The sequence below is a fragment of the Mus caroli genome, unplaced genomic scaffold (assembly GCF_978045245.1).
Source record: "Mus caroli unplaced genomic scaffold, Mus_caroli_1 scaffold_9, whole genome shotgun sequence".
In the NCBI taxonomy this organism is placed as follows: Eukaryota; Metazoa; Chordata; class Mammalia; order Rodentia; family Muridae; genus Mus; species Mus caroli.
The window spans coordinates 77,615,450-77,641,598 of record NW_028227264.1 but is presented as its reverse complement, the minus strand read 5'-3'; the positions used below and the strand labels follow the sequence as shown (position 1 = coordinate 77,641,598).

General features: G+C 36.4%; 1 protein-coding gene across 4 annotated transcripts in view; it reads right to left on the bottom strand.

Annotated features, from left to right (window-relative positions):
* Positions 1-24,997, bottom strand: part of LOC147002685 (vomeronasal type-2 receptor 116-like) — a 43,666-nt gene extending 18,669 nt beyond the window's left edge. Inside the window, exons 1-4 of one of the 4 annotated variants that reach the window (XM_085842956.1) lie at positions 24,737-24,997; positions 6,879-7,170; positions 5,035-5,844; positions 3,249-3,389 (exon numbers count right to left, since the gene is read on the bottom strand). In XM_085842956.1, the coding sequence (XP_085699082.1) occupies positions 3,249-3,389; positions 5,035-5,844; positions 6,879-7,170; positions 24,737-24,951 (1,458 nt within the window). In that variant the 5' untranslated portion in view covers positions 24,952-24,997. Of the gene's footprint in view, positions 1-3,161; positions 3,390-5,034; positions 5,845-6,878; positions 7,171-24,736 lie in introns of all 4 variants that reach the window. The other 3 variants (XM_085842955.1, XM_085842957.1, XM_085842958.1) reach the window with 3 other exon arrangements.
* Between the last annotated feature and the right edge of the window lie 1,152 nt (positions 24,998-26,149).

Genomic DNA, 26,149 nt, shown 5'->3' with positions numbered 1-26,149 from the left:
ATGGTTTATAGGCCATTTGTGTTGTTAGTTAATTTTCCATTAATTAATATTTTATTCCATTCATATGTCAAATGCTGCCCCTCCTGGGCTACCCCCAAAGTGTTCCCCCTTCCCTTTTCTGCTGGAAGGGTGTGTAACCACTGTATATCCTGCCACCCTAGCAAACATAGTGTCACCAGGATTAAACTCATCCTCTTCCACTCTGGCCAAAGAAGGCAGCTCATTTGTGGAATGAATTCTCCAGAGAGTTATCAGCTTAAGAACCGCCACCACTACAGCTTTTGGGGAACTCACATGGATATTGAGCTGCACATATCCTACACATATTGGGGGTGGGTGAGGTTAAGTCCAACCCACGTACACTCTTTGATTTGTGACTGAATTTGTGAGACTCCCCAAGTGTCGTGTATATATCACTCTTGGTCTTCCTGTGTAGTTCTTAAACATTTCTGGGCTCCAATATTTTCATAATTGTCCTGTAACTCTTTCCAGTGTTAGGCTGTGAGTCTCTTCATTTGTTTCAGTTAGTTCCTTCCTCTGGAAGGACAGTTATGCTAGGTTCTTTTTTTGCAAGCATAAAAGGTATTATTTGTGCCAGGGATTGATACTTGCCCCTGCAGTGCTTCTAAAGTTGGGTCAGTTATTGGTTGGCGATTCTCTCAGTCTCTGCAACATCTCCCTATTTCTTGTAGCTAGGACTATTTTTGGGTCAAAAATTTGGTGGCTCTGTTGTTGTTCTGATCCCTCCTCTACTGGAAATGCTTGGCTATTGGAGGTGTCCTCTTCACGTTTCATAACTGCAGTGCTATTGGTCTTAGTTATCATCACATCCCCTAAGTACTGTTGGTCTTCCTAATGCCATGTCTCTGACCCTTCCTTCACATTTCCCCAACTCCTGAACTCCTGGCAGGTAAAGGTCACCTTTCATTCCTCTGACTATCCAAACATCTTTTCTGACTCTTCTAAGACCAGATACTGATAACACTATTCTCTACCATGTTATCTATCACAGAAAGTTACCTCCCTCCATCTAGCTCTTATGAATATTTCGATTTGGTCTCTCTACTTTGTCTGGATTACCTCATTGAGGATGACATTTCCTAGTTCCATCCAAGTTCTTGGAAATTTTAATGTCTTTTTATAGCTGCATATTTTATAGCTGCGTATTATAACATTGAGTGAATGAATCACATTTTCTTTATCCTTTTTTTGGTTGAGGGACATCTGGTTGTTTTTAGTTCTGGCTATAATGAATCAGGCCACTATAAACATAGTGGAGCACATGTCCTAGTATGGTGGAGCAGTATATCTGTGTCTTTATGTAGTACTATTTCCAGGTTTCTGAGCAACTACCAGATTGCTTTTCTATGTCCTTGCACAAGTTTGCAATCTCAACAGCAATGGACTAGTGTTCCCATGTCTCTATGTCCTCATTATCAGAAGCTATCTCTCCAGTTTTTATCTTGGCAATTTTGTTTGTGTGAGACTGATTCTCAGGGTCATTTTTATTTACATTTCCCTGATCACTAAGATTGTTGAACATATCTTTAATCACTTCTAATACATTTGAGACTCCTCCTTTGAAAATTCTCTGTGTAGATTTTTATCACATTTTTAATTGGTTTATTCACTTTTTAAGTTTTAGAATCTAACTTCTAGAGTACCTTATTATTTGGAATATTAGTCCACTGTTGGATGTAGGGTTAGTGAAGACCTTTTTCTGATTACCAGCTCCCATGTTTGTCCTTTTGATACTGTTCTAGCCTTAATGGAAGCTTTCCAGGCTCACGAGGTCCCACATATTAATTGTTCCATGATCCACCCAGGATATTGTCTTTTGCATCAATGGGTTCAAGGCTATTCACCAATTTCTCTTCAATTATATTCAGTGTATCTGGTATCATGGTGAGGTCTTTGACCCACTTCGACTTGGGTGTTTTGACGAGTGATGAATATGGATCTATTTGCATTGTTCTGCAAAGCAGATATCTAGTTGGACCAGAATCATTTGCTGAAGATGCTTTCTTTTTTCATTGTATGTTTTTTTTTAACATTTTTTCAAAAGTCAAGTGTCTATAAGTGTACTTCTGGGAATGGATTTCATTCCACTGATTAACTACCTTGTTTCTATACCAGTATCATGCAGTTTTTATACCATTGCTCTGTAGTTCAACTTGAGACCAAGGATGGTAATTCCTCCAGAGATTATTTTATTGGTAAGGTTCATTTTTGCATCCTGGCTTGTTGTTCTTCCATATGAATTTGATAATTGCCCTTTCAAAGTCTGTAGATGATTGTGTGGAACTTTTGATAGGAATTGCATTGTATTTGTATATTGCTTTGTTAAGTATGTGGAAATTTGATAACAGTCAAAAATATAGTTTATTGTCTCTAGGTTAATCCAACTTATTTATTAGAAAGGAAGATCTTTCTATCTTCTGAAATCTTCAGTTTCTTTATTCAGGGACTTGAGGTTATTTTCATTCATATCCTTTGATTTGCTTGGGGATTGATGTGGTCCATAATAGCAGTCAAGGGTCATTAGTTTCAGAAACATAATATTTACTTACAATAGAGACCTACCCACCTCTGGGCCAATTAGTCCTATATTCAGATATAGACTATTGTTCCTCAGCACTGTGAGCAGATGTACCCAATTTCACTAATAGTGAAAGACTTGTTGGCTATTCTAAAGAGTGTTGTTTCAATAATATCTTTTTCTGTTTTTTTTCATAAATTAGGGAAATAAATCCACTCTCATAATGATCCCTCATGTGTAAACCCTTTTAAAGTACAATACTTGACAGGTTTTGCTTGATGAAAGGGGGTTGGAAATATTATTCCTACTTAGATTCCTCTTGCCAGGTTATTGCAATTTGTTATTTTGAAAATAAATTTACTGATGACTCAGGAAGTCAATATAAATATCCTGATATCTCATTTATTATAATGTCATCAGAAAGGACTAATTGGTATCCTTTTTTAAAATGATAAGATGAATAGAAAATTGGAAAATATTTAAAACACATCCACCAGAATACATTATCAGTAAAAATCTTAAGATTGATAGTTTTTAGTGTATTGATGTGGTCAATAATACCAAGCAAGAGTCATTAGATCCAGAAAGATATAATATTTACTTTTGTTAGAAACACACCCACCTCTGTAAATCCTATGGGCCAATTAATCATATATTCAGTCATTGACAATTGTTCCCCTTTGGGAGCACTGGGAACAAATGTACCCACTTTAACTAATAGTGAAAGACCTGTTGGGAAATTCCAAATGTTGGTAATATCATACTCTGGATCTGCCTTCCTTTTCCAGTCCAGAACCACGTAGTCCCCAACAGAATTTCTCACTTGAATCTTCTTCAGAAAAGGGTGAAGCTAAAACATATATGAAATCCTGTCATGATATTGCAGTCATATAGTCATAATTGAATTACAAATAAGAAGTTATGTCCTGACTGTAAATGTATTGTGTATGTAATATATCAAGTTAATGCTGTTTTAATTAATTACATATAGGGTTGAACAAAGGAAAGCTTAGGAGAATATAAATATTATTTTTTGTAAATTTCATTTTGTATAGAATATAATTTGTCAAGCAGTGCCAAAAAATCATGGATTAGGCAGAAAACAAGTTTCAACTTTTTTTTTAATAAAAAAAAGATTTTAAGTTCATAATTTCTATCAGATAATCTAATGGAATAAGGTATAATTCTAAGAATCTGTACAATAATGGGAATGGAGTCTACTTTGCTCCATTATTTTTAATTGTTTTATGTTCTGACATAATACTGAAAATGATCAAGGACTATATAGTAAAAAATTCTCAACTTCTCTGAAAACTAGCTATCTCCTTATATTTTCTGAAATTTTCATAGCCTCAATATTTAAGATGAGGCAATTTGAGTTTGGTGGATAATCAGGAGTGATTGACAGCACATAAAAATTCTAATGGCATCCAGGAATATTGGACCCATTTTGTGTAAAGTCAACATGAATACTTGATTTTCATTGTTTTGTTTTGTATCCAGACTGTTTAGTTAAAATAAAATCAGACTTTAATAAACTTAACAATGTAGAATATAATAGCAGTTTGCAACTTAGACAGGGTAGTCTAACATGAATTTTTAGCCTAGGTCTACATATTTTGATAACTTCTATGGAATCCAGAGGGGCACAGTTGACCTGTATGTTTAATTACCATAGAGAGTGTTTATGGTTCGTAAGAATAAAAAAGCACACAAATTCTCTGGGATCTGAAGATGACAAAACCTCATGACACATACATCTCAAGCCAACTGTACCAGGGCACCTCTAGTAGAACCTACAGGCAGGCTTTTTGGGTTTTAGATAATTCCAGATGCAGTAAAGTTGACAACTGTGAATACCCACTACTATTAACTATGGGTCAGAATGAAGAAAAACAAATTAACCTTGTTTATCTATAGTAATGTATTCTCTAATCAATATTTTCATTTTCTTTACCCTCTAATCACCTTTCGTCTGACAATTATCATTTTACTTCCTAAATCCCCTCGATAAGGTGGACATAGATAATTATTTTTCTATTATCCATATTATTTTAAGTTTAGTTATTCAATTCCATCCTGATTACAGCTCTTCATTCCAGGCTATCCCTCAGACAACCCATATCCCTGTTGCCCATTACCTTCTTCTCTGAGATGGTGGAGCCTTCTCTGCATATTACCCACCTTGAGACATCAAACCTCTTAAGGGCTAGGTACATCATTAAAAACGGGGGTTTTACTTCTGAGAAATTGCAAAGAGAAATATCCATATTTTCCTCTACCAAAATAAGAATTATTCTGTGAAATGCAATCTTCCACAGGTACACTCATCATGTTTATGGACATATAAGTACAGTGATATCTAGGCACTGAAATATATGCTACCACTTGTAGATTATTGAATGGAAAAAGTAATCTTAGCATAACCAGTTTGAGAGCTTTTAAAGCATCTGATGTCATATTGGGGAGTTTAAAATACAAGGAATTCACATTACCTGCCAGGGAAATAACAGAGTCCTATCAATATTTGCCTGTGGTTGAAATTGTATTTGACTGAGTGTCTCCTCATGCAGACTGTGGGCCACTGCATACACAGCATTATACACATTGTAACTCTCTTCAGTCATGGTCATTGTAAAACTACTCCCTGGCAACAATTCCAAAGAGGCATTCTGCAGGCAGTTTCCAAATATTTTACATTCAGAATGCAAAAATGAGCATTTGAAATACCGGTACCACAATAAATGAAGAAAAATATCTTCTGGATACTTATGGGGGGTGGCTTCTTGCATAAACTTTTTGAAACCAGCAATCTCCTCATAATGATGTGAAAGAATGAGAGCCCCATGGGATAATTCTAACATATTATATAGCTCCAAATTTGGGCAAAACCATTTTGTATTCATAACCCAAACTTTTTTCATGTTGGACTTTCTATGTGTACTTTCTATTAAAGTTAATAGAATAGAAATAGGTCCATAAATTATAATCACATCTGCTGTCGATGATTCTAGAAAGTGCATATTATTTTGTGATATCAAACGAAGTAGGGTTTCCCCCAGATATAATACTGTTTGCACAAAAGCTATGCAGATTTTAGTTTTGTCTAGTTCCTTTCTAAAGTCTGATAGAAACTGAGCACCTCTGTGGTCATCTGGGATGAGGAGTCCCACCCAGTTCCAGTTGAAATGAAGCATCAAAGAGGCAATACCAGACAACAGAGCTGTGTCTTTGGGGGCCACCTGGTAGAGAGATTGAAACTGGTTTCTACCAATCTGAACAGGATCAAAAGGCCCAAAAGTAAGCTGAAAGAAATACAAAATGTTAAAATGGAGAACAAGAATTGCCATTCAAAATGTCTTAGTCATAAAAGACAAAATGAAATCATTAAACTTTCCACATTGCTGTTGATCACCAAAGGAAGTCAGTACTGGAACTCAAGCAGGTCAGGAATCAGGATCTGATGCAAAGGCCATGGAGGGACTTTACTGGCTTGCTTCACCTGGCTTTCTCAGGTTGCTTTCTTTTTTTTTTTTTTAATATATTTTATTAGGTATTTTCCTCATTTACATTCCCAATGCTATCTCAAAAGTCCCCCATATCCTCCCACCCCCACTCCCCTACCCATCCACTCCCACTTTTTGGACCTGGCGTTCCCCTGTACTGGGACATATACAGTTTGCAAGTCCAATGGGCCTCTCTTTCCAGTGATGGCCGACTAGGCCATCTTTTGATACATATGCCACTAGAGTCAAGAACTCTGGGGTTCCGGTTAGTTCATAATGTTGTTCCATTTATAGGGTTGCAGATCAATTTAGCTCCTTGGGTACTTTCTCTAGCTCCTCCATTGGAGGCCCTGGGATCCATCTAATAGCTGACTGTGAGCATCCACTTCTGTGTTTGCTAGGCCCAGGCATAGTCTCACAAGAGACGGCTATATCTGGGTCCTTTCAGCAAAATCTTGCTAGTGTATTCAATGGTGTCAGCGTTTGGAAGCTGAACCCAAGACTACCAGCCCAGGGATGGCACCACCCACAATGGGCCCTCCCCTCTTGATCACTAATTGAGAAAATGCATTGCAGCAGGATCTCATGGAGGCAATTTCTAAACTGAAGCTACTTTTTCTGTGATAACTCCAGCCTGGGTCAAGTTGATACAAAACCAACCAGTGCACAATATTTAAAAGTAAAAACAAAAATAAAAACGAAAACAATGTGTCTTTGTCCTTGTAGATGATAATTTAACTTAATTAATCAAAATCTTTACCTTTTATTTTGCAAACAGCTCAATTCAGAGAAAAGCAACCTGACTACCCATCACTCACATCACTTGCACTCACCTGAGGAAATTTGTAAAGATCCAATATGGTCCAAATTGTTTCAGATGTTTTCCATGATACTCCCGTAAGTGTAGCAGCTGATTTGCTTTCTTTTCTACATGTATAATTAGGGATCAATCTACTCAAACCCGTGAGCCAAGAGAATACAGTCCTAAAAATGTTTCTTCCAATAGCTGGCAGATTATAAATCTCAAGTCCAAGAGAGGTGTTTGGTAAAATATGGGAGTTCAAGTTGATCTCATTGATGGCGAATAACATGGCCAAAACGAGTTGGTAGTTTTGTTCACTCATCCTGCAGAGAAGTATCACAGCATTCACGTGGGGAACTCATAATAATTATAAATACAACTTTAGTGCACTAGTTCTATACTTTGAATGGTTGTGTTTGCTTAGAACATGCACTTTTATGTCAGCGAATGAATTTTTTCTATTAAAATGGTATGCTATGACAATTACAGCCAATATGATCCTGAAAGGGGGACCTTGTTAATTATAGACCCAAGAGACCTTGCTTTCTCTGGTTTGCAGATGTGGAAATATAACATAAATCAACCATAAATTCAAGTATATTTCTTCAAAGTTATCCATTCTTCTCTTCCAGCATTGAAGATTATGCAGAATCATTGATTCTTCACAAAGACACCAGATTCCTGTGGTAGATTATTGTGAAAGAACTTACTCAGTGATTTTAATCTACCCGTGGCAAGATTTTGATTTTGTATAAGCTGTTTATTGTTTGTACATCTTGGAAAATAGGTGCATACGACCTTCTCAGTGTGGAAATATGGCACATGTGTCACTTAAGGAATCAAGTAGGGTATAGGGAGATGCCTACCATCTCAGGTGGGTACATAGCTGTTGGGTTATAAGAACCACTCACGCTTATTATGCTTTCTGGCATGGTGTATTATCCCAAAAAAGAGTTCTTAATAAAACACTGAGGAGTATAGGAATGATGGCAAGTCTCTGTGTAGGGGTACTTTGTGTGACATTTTTTCACTATATTATTTGTTGACTGCCAAACTTGTTGAGAGCAAAGTTCTATCTTAGTTGTCAGTTCATGGAATTGCTATTTCTATAGCCCATCACTCGTCTAATATTTTGTGAACATACATCCTTCCTCATTTGTCTCTTGGATGTAATATATATCTGACCACTAATAGCTAAGCAGAAAGTGGGATAGCAAAACTTCCAGGAGAGATGGGGATTCTTCAAGCAGAAAGCAAAGGGGAGAGATTTTCTAGCAGGACATCAACATTATTGTTTGGATGTGAAGATGAGGAGAGTAGTAGAGCTGTCTCTATCCAGGACATAGTGCCACGTTTGGAATTAGTGAGGTTGAAATCTCTCTGGTAATCTGCTCATCTAAAACTTCTAAGCTTTAAAATATGAAAAAGTGTCTATGTCGTTGTTTATACCACCAGCACATACAAGCGTCCCACTACATTTCTACAATATTATCATAAAGAAGCAGAAGCAGGCATATCTGTAAATTCCAAAGTAGTTTGTACTATATTTTGGGATCTCGACAGCTCTGAATATACAATGATCCTACCACAAAGAAAACGAAAGAGTAGAATAAATCCACTGTAAAGTCTCAACTATCCTTAGAAATTGTTAAGTTTCATCCACTCTGGGGCAGTGCCTAGTGCAGACCTTGGGTGTCAACTCTTTAACCAGTCTCCACACACAGTGGAAGGTCCACTCTCAGGTGCTCTAACACACCCAGGATCATTTGATCAGAGGTGCATAGAACATAACATCTGTCCTAACATGGGAAGTAACTGGGAAAAGCAGAACCTGGCCACTAAGGAACCGCACCCAATCTGTTTCAAGGGCTCTTATCAGTCTGAGCTGGTGCCCTGAGCAGACCTTGGTTCTCATCTCCACAGCCAGTCCCACAACACGCAGAAGAAGCTCCACTATCAGGAGCTCTGACACCAAGGACCTCAGGATCCCAGAATCCCAGAATGAGATTATTATTTATTTCCAGTGGACAAAAGACAGCATTTTCAACAAGCGGTGCTAGCACAACTGGTGGTTAACATGTAGAAGAATGTGAATTGATCCATTCCTATCTCCTTGTACTAAGGTCAAATCTACGTGGATCAAGGAACTCCACATAAAACCAGAGACAGTGAAACTTATAGAGGAGAAAGTAGGGAAAAGCCTGGAAGATAGGGCACAGGGGAAAATTCCCCAATAGAACAGCAATGGCTTATGCTGTAAGATCGAGAATTGACAAAAGGGACCTCATAAAATTGTAAAGCTTCTGTAAGGCAAAGGACACTGTCAATATTATAAAAAGGCCACCAACAGATTGGGAAAGGATCTTTACCAATCCTAAATCAGATAGGTTACTAATATTCAATACATATAAAGAACTCAAGAAGGTCGACTCCAGAAAAATCAAATAATCCCATTAAAAAATGGGGCTCAGAGCTAAACAAAGAATTCTCACCTGAGGAATACCGAATGGCTGAGAAGCACTTGAAAAAATGTTCACCATCCTTAATAATGAGGGAAATGCAAATCAAAAGAACCCTGAGGTCTTCCGGTCAGAAAAGCACCGGGGTAGCTAGGGCGCAGGGTCAGCTGACACTCGCCAGCTACCCACAACACCCGCCACAGGATCTTAAGACTTCTGGTGAGTGGAACACAGCTTCTGCTCCAGTCCAATCACGCGGGACCTGAGACTGCTTTGGTTGGGGAGGGAGAAATCCAGCCTACATAGGGCCACAAGCCTCTTCCGGTCAGAAAAGCACCAGGGTAGCTAGGGCGCAGGGTCGGCTGACACTCGCCAGCTACCCTCAACACCTGCCACAGGATCTTAAGACTTCTGGAGAGTGGAACACAGCTTCTGCTCCAATCTTTAAACAGTGACAACGACAACAACTAACCCCAGAGATTACCAGATGGCGAAAGGTAAACGTAATAATCTTACTAACAGAAACCAAGACCACTCACCATCATCAGAACCCAGCACTCCCACTTCGACCAGTCCAGGGCACCCCAACACACCAGAAAAGCTACACACGGATCTAAAAGCATATCTCCTGATGATGGTAGAGGACTTCAAGAAGGACTTTAATAACACACTTAAAGAAATACAAAGGAACACTGGTAAACAGGTAGAAGACATTAAAGAGGAAGCACAAAAATTTCTTAAAGAATTGCAGGAGAACACTGCTAAAGAGTTACAAATCCTTAAAGAAAAACAGGATAACCTAATCAAACAGGTAGAAGTCCTTAATGAAAAACAGGAAAACACATCCAAACAGATGATGGAAATGAACAAAACCATACTAGACCTAAAAAGGGAAGTAGACACAATAAAGAAAACCCAAAATGAGGCAACACTGGAGATAGAAACCCTAGGAAAGAAATCTGGAACCATAGATGTGAGCATCAGCAACAGAATACAAGAGATGGAAGAGAGAATCTCAGGTGCAGAAGATTCCATAGAGAACATCGGCACAACAATCAAGGAAAATGTAAAATGCAAAAAGATCCTAACTCAAAACATCCAAGAAATACAGGACACAATGAGAAGACCAAACCTACGGATAATAGGAGTGGATGAGAATGAAGATTTTCAACTCAAAGGACCAGCAAACATCTCCAACAAGATTATAGAAGAAAACTTCCCAAATCTAAAGAAAGAGATGCCCATGAACATACAAGAAGCCTACAGAACTCCAAATAGACTGGACCAGAAAAGAAATACCTCCCGACACATAATAATCAGAACAACAAATGCTCTAAATAAAGATAGAATACTAAAAGCAGTAAGAGAAAAAGGCCAAGTAACATATAAAGGCAAGCCTATCAGAATTACACCAGATTTTTCACCAGAGACTATGAAAGCCAGAAGATCCTGGACGGATGTTATACAGACACTAAAAGAACACAAATTCCAGCCCAGGCTACTATACCCAGCCAAACTCTCAATTAACATAGATGGAGAAACCAAAGTATTCCACGACAAAACCAAATTCACACATTATCTCTCCACGAATCCAGCCCTTCAAAGGATAATAACAGAAAAAAAACAATACAAGGACAGGAACCACGCCCTAGAAACAAAAAGAAGTTAATCCCTCAACAAACCTAAAAGAAGACAGCCACAAGAACAGAATGCCAACTTTAACAACAAATATAACAGGAAACAACAATTACTTTTCCTTAATATCTCTTAATATCAATGGACTCAACTCCCCGATAAAAAGACATAGACTAACAAACTGGCTACAAAAACAAGACCCAACATTTTGCTGCTTACAGGAAACTCATCTCAGAGAAAAAGATAGACACTACCTCAGAATGAAAGGCTGGAAAACAATTTTCCAAGCAAATGGTACGAAGAAACAAGCTGGAGTAGCCATTCTAATATCTGATAAGATTGACTTCCAACCCAAAGTCATTAAAAAAGACAGGGAGGGACACTTCATACTCATCAAAGGTAAAATCCTCCAAGAGGAACTATCAATCCTGAATATCTATGCTCCAAATACAAAGGCAGCCACATTCATTAAAGAAACTTTAGTAAATCTCAAAGCACACATTGCACCTCATACAATAATAGTGGGAGACTTCAACACACCACTTTCACCAATGGACAGATCATGGAAACAGAAACTAAACAGAGACATAGAGAAACTAAGAGAAATTATGAATCAAATGGATCTGGCAGATATCTACAGAACATTCTATCCTAAAACAAAAAGATATGCCTTCTTCTCAGCACCTCATGGTACCTTCTCCAAAATTGACCACATAATTGGTCACAAAACAGGACTCAACAGATACAAAAATATTAAAATTGTCCCATGCATCCTATCAGATCACCATGGACTAAGGCTGATCTTCAATAACAAAATAAATAATAGAAAGCCAACCTTCACGTGGAAACTGAACAACACTCTTCTCAATGATACCTTGGTCAAGGAAGGAATAAAGAAAGAAATTAAGGACTTTTTAGAGTTCAATAAAATGAAGCCACAACATACCCAAACTTATGTGACGCAATGAAAGCATTTCTAAGAGGAAAACTCATAGCTCTGAGTGCCTCCAAAAGGAAACTAGAGAGAGCACACATTAGCAGCTTGACAACATACCTAAAAGCACTAGAACAAAAGGAAGCAAATTCACCCAAGAGGAGTAGACGGCAGGAAATAATCAAACTCAGGGGCGAAATCAACCAAGTGGATACAAGAAAAACTATTCAAAGAATCAACCAATCAAGGAGCTGGTTCTTTGAGAAAATCAACAAGATAGATAAACCCTTAGCCAGACTCACTAGAGGGCACAGGGAAAGCATCCTAATTAACAAAATCAGAAATGAAAAAGGAGACATAACAACAGATCCTGAAGACATCCAAAACACCATCAGATCCTTCTACCAAAGGCTATACTCAACAAAACTGGAGAACCTGGATGAAATGGAGAAGTTCCTAGACAGATACCAGGTACCAAAGTTGAACCAAGATCAGGTTAATGATCTAAACAGCCCTATATCCCCCAAAGAAATAGAAGCAGTCATTAATAGTCTCCCAACTAAAAAAAGCCCAGGACCAGATGGGTTTAGTGCAGAGTTCTATCAGACCTTCAAAGAAGATCAAATCCCAGTTCTTCACAAACTATTCCACAAAAGAGAAAGAGAAGGTACTCTACCCAACTCATTCTAAGAAGCCACAATTACTCTGATACCTAAACCACAAAAAGACCCAACAAAGATAGAAAACTTCAGACCAATATCCCTTATGAATATTGATGCAAAAATCCTCAATAAAGTTCTTGCTAACCGAATCCAAGAACACATCAAAACAATCATCCATCCTGACCAAGTAGGTTTCATCCCAGGGATGCAGGGATGGTTCAATATACGGAAATCCATCAACGTAATCCAGTATATAAACAAACTCAAAGACAAAAACCACATGGTCATCTCGTTAGATGCGGAAAAAGCATTTGACAAGATCCAACACCCATTCATGATAAAAGTCTTGGAAGCCTAGCAAACACAGTAGTGGATGTTCACAGTCAGCTATTGGATGTATCACAGGGCTCCCAATGGAGAAGCTAGAGAAAGTACCCAAGGAGCTAAAGGGATCTGCAACCCTATTGTTGGAACAACATGATGTACTAACCAGAACCCCGAAGCTCTTGTCTCTAGCTGCATATGTATCGAAAGATGACCTAGTCGGCCATCAATGGAAAGAGAGGCCCATTGGACTTGCAAACTTTATATGCCCCAATATAGGGGAATGCCAGGGTCAAAAGAATGGGAATGGGTGGGTAGGGAAGTGGGGGGGCGCTATGGGGGACTTTTGGGATAGCATTGGAAATGTAATTGAGGAAAATATGTAATAAAAATATTAAAAAAAGAGGATATAGAGCAGAGCACTCAGCTACAGTTACGTGAAATCTTCTTGACTGACAATGGGCGGTGTTTGATTCCCTTGGCAGTGCCATGTATCATGATCACATAATAAAGAATTCATGTCTGTCAAAAAAAAAAAAAAATAACCCTGAGATTCCATCTCACACCAGTCAGAATGGTTAAGATAAAAAATTCAGGTGATAGCAGATGCTGACGAGGATGTGGAGGAAGAGGAACACTCCTCCATTGTTGGTGGGATTGTAAGCTTGTACAACCACTCTGGAAATCAGTTTGGCGGTTCCTCAGAAAATTGGACATAGTATGGTTGGAGGATCCTGCAATACCTCTCCTGGGCATATATCCAGAAGAGGTTCCAACCGGCACAGAAGGACACATGCTCTACTATGTTCATAGCAGCCTTATTTATAATAGCCAGAAACTGGAAAGAACCCAGATGCCCCTCAACAGAGGAATGGATACAGAAAATGCAGCCTTATTTATAATAGCCAGAAACTGGAAACAACCCAGATGCCCCTCAACAGAGGAATGGATACAGAAAATGGGGTACACAGTGGAATATTACTCAGCTATTAAAAAGAATGAATTTATGAAATTCCTAGGCAAATGGATGGATCTGGAGGGCATCATCCTGAGTGAAGTAACCCAATCACAAAAGAACTCACATGATATGTACTCACTTATAAGTGGATATTAGCCCAGATACTTAGAATACCCAAGATATAAGATACAATTTGTGAAACACATGAAACTCAAGAAGAACAAAGACCAAAGTGTGGACACTTTGCCCCTTCTTAGAATTGGGAGCAAAACACCCATGGAAGGAGTTACAGAGAGAATGTTTGGAGGTGAGATGAAAGGATGGACCATCTAGATACTTCCATATCCGGGGATCCATCCCATAATCAGCCTCCAAACACAGACACCATTGCATACACTAGCAAGATTTTGCTGAAAGGACCCTGATATAGGTGTCTCTTGTGAGACTATGCTAGGACCTAGCAAACACAGAAGTTGATGCTCACAATTAGCTATTGGATGGATCACATGGCCCCCAACGGAGGAGCTAGAGAAAGTACCCAAGGAGCTAAAAGGATCTGCAAACCTATAGGTGGAACAACAATATGTACTAACCAGTACCTCCCGGAGCTCTTGTTTCTAGCTGCATATGTATCAGAAGATGGCCTAGGTGGCAATTAGTGGAAAGAGAGGTCTATTGGTTGTGCAAACTTTATATGCCTCAGCCCAGGGGAACACCAGGGCCAAGAAGTGGGAGTGGGTGTTAGGAGAGTGGGGCGGGAGGGTAAGGGGGACTTGAAATGTAAATGAAGAAAATACCTAAGCTTTAAAATATTAAAAAAGTGTCTATGTCATTGTTTATACCACCCGCATATTTAAGTGTCCCACTACATTGCTACAATATTATCATAAAGAAGAAGCAGGCATATCTGTAATTCCAAACCAGTATGTGCTGTATTTTGGGATCTCAGCATCCCTGGATATACAAAGATCCTACCACAATGGAAATGAAAGTGTAGAATAAATCCACTGTAAAGTCTCAAATATTCTTAGAAATTATTAAGTTTGTATCCAGTCTGGGGCAGTGCCTAGCACAGACCTTGGGTGCCAACTCCTTAGCCAGTCCCACAACACTCAGTGGAAGATCCACTCCAAGGTGCTCTAACACTCCCAGGATCATTGGATCAGAGGTGCATTGAACACAACATCTGCCCCAAAATGGGAAGTAACTAGGACCAGTGGGACAGGGGCATTAAGGAACCCCACCCGACCAGTGTCATGGTCTATCATTCTGAGCTGGTTCCCTGAGAAGACCTTTGATAGGTTTCCCTTAATGTCTGAGGAACATATAATCAAGTACTCAAAGGAATAACATGGAGGCAGGAATTGATGCAGATAGCACACATAATTATGCATTCTAGCTTGCTTTCCATGGTTTGTACAGGTTGCATAGTCCCAGACCATATACCAAGAATTGGTACCATCCAGAGTAGGCTCTTTCTCAGTTGTGTTTTTTCAATCGACTTTTTGTGAGTATGACAGAAACAAAAAGACAGTTCTGTAATAAAAGGAAAACTCCACTGGTCAAAATATGTTGAGAATAATTGCTCAATTTCATTATTCACAGGCCAATTGCATTACTTAAACACAAAGAGCAATCATTTTTCCAGAGATAGAATGATAAATTTCAATGGATCTGTTGGCATGTACTGGTAATAGTGTAGAGGAGAGTGAATCTCCTGTAGAGCTGATAGTACTATAGATCATTAAAACCAATACCAAGAGCTAAGTATGTTTATGGCAGGTGGACCTACAAAAGAAGTAATATGTCCATTTCTCTGGCAATATCCAAGGAAATGATGTGGACATAGCATCTGTTTCTGGTTTAACAGAATCCATGTAACTGTAATTTAAATACAGCAGTCTAAAATACTCATAACTTCTTGTTTCTAGATAGGGGACCATGAATGAGACTCTGGAAGGTAACAACCTAGACTGTAGAGTTGTAACTCAAAATAATTTTCAGGATAATATTGGAACAGAGACTGAAGTAAAGGACAACCAATGACTTGCCCAACTTAATGTCCATTCCATTGATAGGCAACAATCCCTGGCCCTAATAGTGATGCTATGTTGTGCTTGAAGAAAAAAGCCCAGTATGACCATCTTTTCAGAGACTCTGATCCAGCAATTGAATCAGACAGATGGAGATACTCACAACTAAGGACTTGAATAAATTTGTGAAACCTTAGTGAAGTGTTATGGGAAGGACTGAAGGAATGGATGAGAAGGCCATCTATTAGGAAGACCAATAATTTCAACTAACCTGGAACCCTCATAACTTCCAGAGTCATACCCACAAACAGAAGAGCATATATGAGTTGCTCTGTTCATACAGCACATGAGTAGCAGAGGACTGCCCAGTCTACCCTCATGGTAGAAGATGTACCTAATCCTACAATGTCTTGTTGCCCCATGGAGGGAAGATACCAGGGGGACACTCTCTCATAGGCAAAGAGGAGGGCAAATGTGGTGAAAATATCTGCAAGGTGGGGGCGGGAATGGAGTCACCATTTTGCATATAAAAGTAATAATAAATTGGTTAAGTAAAAAAGAAAAAATTGAGAGAATTACAATATCTACGGATCAAAATTTTAAAGGACATTGTAGATTATGAAATTATTATTTATGATGTGTCAGAAATAAAAGTAAAGAATGCAAATCTCAAATACAGAGCACTATATGGATAGGGAAAATAAACCAGTCAGTCCTTGAAATTATATATAAATTCCTGCTTAGGAAAAAGTCATATGTCATACATATATACAATTATAAAAGAAAGGAAAGATTTCTTTAAAAAGAAAATAATTGTTAAATGTCATAATTTCATCATTGCAAACCTTATATTCTGCTGGATTATCATTCATCATCATCTAAATAAGTAAAAATATCAAAACTTTAAGTTTATTTGTAATTTGCTTAACTTTTTAAGAAAATGCATACTTCGTTCTTTGTGAAATTTTAATATTGAGTGAAAACAGGTAATGGAGCATATGAAGAATATGATTTTTCAGACACAAATGTGAATATTTTATAATTTACTAGATTATTTGAAATATAGATCAGTATAGGTATCCAAATGGATAGATCAATTAAGATAAAAAAAGAGTAAGTTAAACATATACTTTCTGTTTTTTAGTGTTTTCTTCATGACAACACATTTCTTGAAAATTTGCGGTCAATTACATTACTTTTTACAGAAAGATAAGGCTTATATGCATTGTTGTAAATTAATCAGAATATATATATATTTCTTTATATTTTATGTATATTAGATTTAAATTTGTCTTTTTCTAAAAGGAAAGGAGGAAAACAATTTAACCCCAATCTTCCCTTCTCTCTTTATCTCCATATTGAAGCCCATACTTCTGGAAGAAAACTTCTACCCAACTAGATGTCAGACTAGTTTCCTGAACCCCAGGTAAGATAGCTTTTCCACCCTGCCTATCCAAAGACAGTAAATCCCCCATCACCGTTGCTTTAGTTGTCACCATGTCATGGTCCACATTTCTGACAGAAACCTTCTATCAATTCGGGTGGTTGGCCATCTTACTTTAAACCAGATAAGATACCAACTGTCCTGCTTGCATGAATCAGAAGTCATTGAGGCCATCAGAAGTACAAGAGCCAACTAGAACAGAGACAATAGCAGTGATTTAAGTTAGGCACATGACACTCTGTCCAGAAGACCAAAGATGATCCAGAAACCAAGGAAGAAAAATAAAAAGAAATAGAAAGTCCAAGGAAGACAAACCCAGAAGTTCGTACCTATATGTATAATTGGTACAAATCCAGATGTCTAGGTATCAGTATAGACACAGTGAGTAATAGTCCAAGCACCATGACAGCACTAGTTCCCTTCAATCTCTTTATAGTATGTATTTATAAACCCTAAATATCCCAAGACAAACGAGTCACAGCAAATGACCTTTACAACAACTTTGTGAAGATGACAGAGGTTCATAAAGAGAAAATGATTAAGTCCCTTAAAGAATTTGAAAAAGAAAAAAACTAAAATGGAAGGGAATTTATAAACCCAGTAAAAAATATGTCAAGAAATTAAAGGAGATAGAAATACATAAGGAAATGAATGAGTCTATTTAATCCAGAAAATCAACATAAAAGCAACAAAGAGTGTATAAAATGAGGGAATTCTTGTAATGGATAATCTAAGTGAACAGGAATTACAGATACTACCATTGGCAAACAGAATACAAGAGACAGAAGAAAGAATCTTATTCGTAGAAGACAACATAGATAAAATAAAATCCTTCAAAGAAGATGTTAAATATAAAAAAAAATCCAGACAAAAAACACCCAGGAAATCTGGGACAATATAAAAAGACCAAATATTAAACCGACAGAAATAATAGGAGTTTAAAATGCCCAAGTCAAAACTTCAGGATATATTTTATCAAATTCTTAAAATAAAAATTTTCTATCCTAAAGAAAGTGATGCTTACACTTCAAGTAGTTTACAGAATAGAAAAAGACAAGGAAAGGAAACCTTCCTGCTATATACCAATCAAAACACTAAATAAAAAAAGCAAAGGAAACAAAAACTAAAAAAAGATTAAAACTGCAAGGAAAAAATGTCAAGTAATATATAAAGTCATGCCTAACACAATTGTATGAGAGTTCTCAAAAGAGACTTTAAAACTCAAATGGGCCTGGCTTGGTTTAAGTATATTCTAAGAGACCACAGATATCCATGAAGAGTATTATACCCAGCAAAACTTCTAATCACCATGGAAGAAGAAACAAGATACTCCATGAGAAACACAAAGAACAAAAATGTACAAGTAGAAAATCTCTAACCCAAAGAAGTCAGATGTACTCCTGAAACTTCAGGCATTAAGTAATCTCATACCAGCATAATAAAAGGAGGAAAGCAAAAACGCACCCATCACCACCACCACCATCAATACCTACAACAAAATTACAAGAGTTAACAATCATTAATTATTGATATCTCTCATTATTATTGTACTCAATTCCTTGTCAAATAACCACCAACCCAAATGCTGAAAAAAAACAAGATGTCTACTTTGCTGCATAACACAAACACTCCTCAACATCAAGGATAGACAATATCTCAGAGTAAAGGCCTAGAAGCAATTTTCAAACAATTATCCAAGAAGGTAGCTAAGTAGACATGTTAATGTCTAACAAAATAGAGTCAAAACTAACATAAAAAGATGGGGAAGTGGACTTCATTCTTATCAAAGAAAATCTACCAATATTATATTTCATTTCTTAAAAACTATACCTTAAATTCAAGGGTACCAAGACTTGAAAAGCAACATTAGTAAAGGTTAAATTACGCACCATCCCTCACACACTTGTAGACTGATACTTCAATATCCCACTCTCACCAATGGTCTGTTCATTCCTGACAAAAACTAACCATTGACATCATAGAGGTTTTAGGCAATATGAACCGAATGTATATAACAGAAAACTAAATGTATTTCACACAAACACAAAGGAAAATAATTTCTTCTGTGCACTTGATAGAACACTCTTAGAAAATTACTACAGACTTTTTCTCAAAGCATGTCTAAATACATAAAAAAATTGAAATAAATCAGTATATATGATCAGACAAATACTAAATATAGTAGGATATCAACAATGCCAGGAACAACATACAGCTTACAAACTTATGGAAAATGAACAACTCTCTAATGAATGAGTAACAAATCAATGCATAAATAAAGTAAGAAATTAAATACTTTGTACAAATGAGTGAAAATGAATGTACATCACACTCAAATTTATAGTACTCAATAAAATTTTGCTAAGAGGAAGCTTTAAACACTATTTGCATCAAAAATACTGCAGAGATCTCCTCCATTTAACTTAACAGCACATCTGTATGCTCTAGGGAAAAGACGCAAACAAATGCACAAGGACTGAATGGCAGGAAATACTCAAACTCATTGCTTAATTTATTAAAACAGAAACAAAAAGAACAAAACAAAGAATACATTAAACAAGAGTTGATTCTCTAAGAAAAACCATATGATAGGAAAACATTTATTCACACTGCCTAAAAGACACAAAGAAAATACCCAAATCACCAATGTCAGAAACAAAAAGAGGCAAACAACATTTACCAAAGAGATCCATATAATTATGTTTTTACTTTAAAGATTCATATTCCACCCAGTGGTAAAAGAAAGGGACAATTTCCCTCATAAATACTACTTATCCGAGTTCAATCAAAATTAGATAAGCAACATAAATTGTCCTATAGACTTGAAGGAAATTGAAGAAGTCATTAAAATCACCCCACTAAAACAAACACAAAAACTGAAGGCCAGGTGGTTTAGAGCAGGATTCAACCAGACTCTTTAGGAAGAACTAATGCTAATCCTCCTTGAAACATATCCAGAAGAAACATTACACAATTCATTTAAAATGCCAGTGACACTTTAATGACTAAAACCACAAAGAATAAAAATATCAATTATAGACAAATTTCCCTCCTGACCATAGATGCATAAATACTCAATAAGTACCTGAAAAGGAATTGTAGGAACACTAAAAATAGTGGATGCACTATGATCAACCACGTATAGTCTATGAGATGCAGCCATTGTTCAATATACAAAAATCTCTCAAGGCAATCCACATAATGAAAAATCTAAATCAAAGTACAGGATCATGACATTAGATGCTGTAAGGTCATTTGACAAAATTGAGCACCTTTTCATGATAAAACTCTTGTACAGATCAGAGATACAAAGGATATACATATAATAAAGGCAGTTTACACTAAGCCTGTATCCAAGAAAGAAATTCCTCAAAAATCAGGAACAAGATAAAGCTGTACACTATCTCTAGATTAATTCAACAATTAATGTACAGTTGGAGATAAAACAGTCATACAGTAGAGGATTTTAAGGGATTACAAATTGAAAAGGAAGCAATCAAAATATCACTAATTGCAGATGTCATGATGATATAGACACGTAACCAAAAATTCTATCATGAAACTCATGCTCCAAAGTTGCAGGATTAAAAAAAACCTAATACACACACACACACACACACACACACACACACACATGTATGTATGTGTCACTAAACATCTTATATTGCAACAATTAACAGGTTGAAGAAAAATTTAGGAATATAACACTTTTAACTAAAGCCACTAATTATATTAAAAAATGTGTGTTAAAACTTACCAAGTGATCGAAAACATTTATAATAAAAACATTAATTATTTCAAGACAGAAATTGAAAAAGATATAAGAAGACAGAAGGACATCATGTGCTGTTATATCAGTAGGGTTAACATAATGAAAATGGCTGTTAAGCCAAAAGCAATCTCAAGTTTCAATGTAATCTTTAGCAAAATTCCAACAGAATACTTTACAAGATTTAGAAGAATACTCAACTTCATATGTAGAAATAAAAACCCAGTTAGATTAAAAAAATTCTGTACAATAAAAGAAAATCCCAATTGTATCACTCGCCATGATTTCAATCTGTACTATAAAGCAATAATAAAAAAAAAAACACATTGCATTAGCTAAAAAGGACAGGTTGGGTAATAGAATTGAATGGAATACCCTGACTTATATACATACATCTAAGGACACCTGATTCCAGATAAAGATTTCAAAAGTACACAATTGTAAACAGAAAGTATTTTCAAAACAAATGGTGAAATCTCACTAGATTCCCGTAATTATAGAATGCAAAAAAATGTACATCTAGCATATTTCACAAAACTCAAGTTCAGTTGGATCAAATATATTTACATGAAACCAGAACCACTGAATCTATTAGGAGAGAAAGTTGGTCATAGCCTTGAATGCATTGAAACAGTAAACAACGTTCTGAACAGAACACCAATAACACTGTCACTGTACACTATCACAGTTAATAAAAGGAAACTCATGAAAATAAAAAGGTCTTGTAAGACAAAGGAAACATCAATATATCCAAACTGTAGTCTTCAGAAGGCAAAAACTATTTTCACCAACTCTATGTCTTCCACATAACTGATATAATTAAGAAAGTACCTTGAACACACTGACACAGAGAAAAATTTCATGAACAGTACACCAATGGCTAATGCTTCAAGATCAAAAATTGACAAATTGAACCTTACCAAATGGAAAAGGTTCTGTAAGGCAAAGGATAATATTAATAGGACAAACGGCAACCCACAGATTGTGAAAAGACCTTTCTCAACCCTACATCATATAGAAGACTGATATTCAAAATATTTAATAAAAAATTGTTTAAAAAAGAATACAACAAGTTAGACTCCAGATAACCAAATAACACTATAAAATGGGGTACAGAGATAAAGAAGGGAGGGAGGCTTCATGTTGCAGCATAGGGTGATGCTAGAGGTGTGAGGTGGGCATGGGTGAATGGCTAGATGAGCACCCTCATAGACTCAAAGTTGAGGGGATGATTGGGGATGGAATGGGGTGTTGGTAGAGCAGTAACCAAGAAGGGGGAGATCATCTGAAAATGTAATCAAATAAAATGATTAAAAAAATGACAGAACAGAATTTGGAACTAGAAAAACTTGTCCCTAGTATGGTTTCCCTGGCCCAGAAAGATGAACATTCCATGTTCCCACTTATATGTGGACATGAGTTGTGAAGTATAGATTTTGTCAAAGCAAGTAAGAAGGAGGACTAAAGGGAGGGTACAAGGATGTTCACAATGTATCAAATATTAATGTCATATTTATATAAAGAACTTGCTTTTTTTGTTTATTAGCATGTATATTCACTTCCACTGTCCTATTGGAATGTTATTTTGTGAATTTACATGATCTTAAACCAAAACCAATATACTTTTGTAATTAGGATATTTTGGTGGTTTAATATTTACCCAATATTCATGAAACTGGTAACATAACTAGCAATATTTCACTGAAAAAAGTTACAGCTTTAAAATACCACTATATAAAAATAAATCAAATATTTAGACTTTGTTTTATGTGTAAAACACTTTAGCTTGAAGTTCCAATGCTTGTCTTACTGTTGATTATGCTTCCAAATAATTAAAAAACACATAAAATAAGAACAATAACCACTTCTTGCATTAAATTATTGCAAAATGAATTTATAAAAAAATCAGAAAATAAATTCAATTACACACAGGTAAATTGAAACAGCAATGTTGATGTATATATTTCTAGCCACGCTAAAGCACATCATCATTTGTGTTCATTGGAATCATTATGCTTGTGCTTGTGCACAATGACTCATAGTGTGCAGAAAATGCACTGACCACTGTCAGAAATAGTCATGTCAAACGGCTATGCACTCCTTCACTGTATTATATAGGTTTAGTCCCTGGTTTGAACGAAGATTAGTAGATATTAATGTATCTCTGTACATATACCCTAATTGTATAAAACTAAATATTGTTAAAATAAGTTAAATAAGGCAAATAACTGTATTTATCATACTTGGTAAATAAAAAAATCTGAAAATTCTATTTCCTTATTTTATATCATGTTAAATAATCTGACAAGCCGTTTGCGACTGTTTGTTTTTGATGAGCTTGGCACTTACATCTGTTTATTTCACATGTGTTTTTGCAGTCAGATTGCTATCTCTATACTGTCTGAAGAGACATGGGGCATAGTGCAAAGTGGTGCCTGGCATTGAGATACTGCACAAGAAAAGAAAAGAGAAATCAAATACAGTGTTATTTCTAGCAAAACCAAAAAAAAAATGTATCCTTGAAATATGCATATGAAATATTTCCCCGAGCTGTGAACTTTTCAATTACTCTGGTCACTATTAAATCTTATGACAAAATATACAAAGATGTTTTCTTTACCTAAAAATGTTTCATTTCTGAATTATATCTCTTCTGCACTGTCTTGACCTAACTAACACATTATCACCATACCAAATTTTTAGCAAAGAGTAGCAATGTATCATTCCTAAGAATCTACTTAGTCTTTCAGCAATTTTCAATGCAACTAACCACAAGCTGGACACACATTACCCATGTTTATTCCCCCATGTTGAGTTCAGGGTTGAATACATGCTTTGGTTTTCCATTTCAGTTCTTTAATTTATGTGTATACTACAGTGATAGGAATTTCAGCATGATACAAAATACCCTATATTTCTTTGAAAAAGTATTGCACATGGTTATCTCTGAGTTCACCAAGGAAATTGAAATAAACTGTCTATCTAGATCTGCTGTTCATGCAGACTAAAAACTACGGAAGAGTTATCAGTGCACATAATCTCAATGAATGTTATTTTATGAATAAATCCTCAAGGTCAAGTGATGTATAAAGGAAACATATGGTTTAAATATGTTTTAATCTGAAATCAAATGATGTGAAAATATTAGGTTTCAATACTATACAAAATGTTAATGATACAAAATAACAGTGAAGATAGGTAAATTTCATATTCTGCCATTATTGAACTCAAATCAGAATTAGCTGACACAAGCAACACAGATCACCCTAGAAGCTTTGCAGGCCTTCCAAAGTCAAAAACTTCAAAGGCATTATCTGCTCTAACATAATCACTACTGGCATTCCCCAATTCTCTGAACAGTTGTGTCAGGCTACTGCCAATTCCCTTTCTAATACGGAACTGGCATGGTATATGCTCTGAGTCTGAGGAATGACAGGCAGCATGGGGAAAGGAGAACGAACTGCAGCAATCAAATATTAAACATAAAACTATTCAATGACACATTTTTCTTCTCACTTGAGAGGACAGAAAAAGGCACTAAGGAAAAAAATTAGAGAACTTGGTATGGAATATGTCAAGCCTCATGATGAGAAATACTTGGGAAAATGTTAGAATACATATTAAAATCAGGAGACAAGAATATGTAATATTAGTTAATACAAAGCACTTACCCAAAATAATTATCTGAGTCCATAGGAAAGTATTTCCAATCTGTTGTTGAATGTACAAGTGAATTATGTAAAATAGGAAAAAATGCACCAATGACAACAGTTCCATCAGAGTGTATTAGGCATTTTGTGTCATTTGGGCAGAGATCATTTGCAATGATCCAGGTGAAAGTTGGCATCTGTAAAAACCAAACGATAAGAAGCCAAGAGAGCAGCATATTAAGTGATATTTCCGTTAAGATCTAAGTCATGTGGTGGTAAAACCCATGGTGTGTAACATATATATTTTGAGTTACTGTGCTTGTATATTTGCATTGTTGTTGACATTCTGACTGAATATGTCACTCTAATAATCTAGAGACATTTGCAGGGATCCTTTCATCCACCTCTTGAGAGTTCTATGGCACTTGATCCTTCAGGCTTTCCACCTGAGTCACCACACTCAGTGATAAACAGATTACTGCTTAATAGGACTTATTTTCTTTTCTAATCAGAATCACAATTATTTAGCCCAAGACTGAAAAACCCCAGGGTTGCTTTCTGCTTTTCTGGTTTTGGCCACAGGGGTGTAAGAAGACAGATTTTTTTGAGAGAGTCCTTCAAGATAATGTCCAGATATGTCATCAAAGATAATCATCATTGGAAATACAGGAACAGAGAAGCAAAAACACATTACCACGAATTGATGGTTTAATTAAAGGGACACCAGAGTCCATAAAAATTAATACTTTTTACTTTCCTATGTGTCTCAGGATTCTGAGACCATTCTGTCTTTGATACATGCATGTTTATATACAAATAATTGGTCAGTTCACTGCTCCTGACCTTTTGGGTCTCATTTTTATCTAGCTTGATGTGAAGGTGAACTTATCACTTCAAATGCATAACTTAATTTCACTGTAGATATCATACTAATTTGATCTTAAGTTTGATCTTCTTGGCTATTTTTCTCTATTTTTATCCATGTTGGATCGCTGAATTGATATATCTTCATTGTCCTCCTTATCACTTCTCCCCATTTTTGACATGAGCATATTAGAGAAATACTGTCCCCAACCTCCAATTTCTCCAAATGACATATGTGCGGAGGATCTCTATGTGCATTTCATGGAATTACTCTACAGATAAAACAAGAGAAAGTATTATTTTCTAGCAATAAAACAATTTTAGTACCGTGAAATACATTGTGCTGTAGTTTAGACATGTCTACATTTTCTTGTTAATTTGATTGCCATGAAAGCTCGATAACCCCACCCAGGAGGGCTCTGCTGTGGAGCACCTGGGGGAGCCATCTTGGGTTCCCAGATCCCTCAGTGACTAGTCTGCACAGGTGATAGTGTGGACTACAGAAGCTATACAGCTTCTGGGACAAGCCCTGTTTCCAGCTCCAGACATCTGGGCACCTTTTTTGCCAGA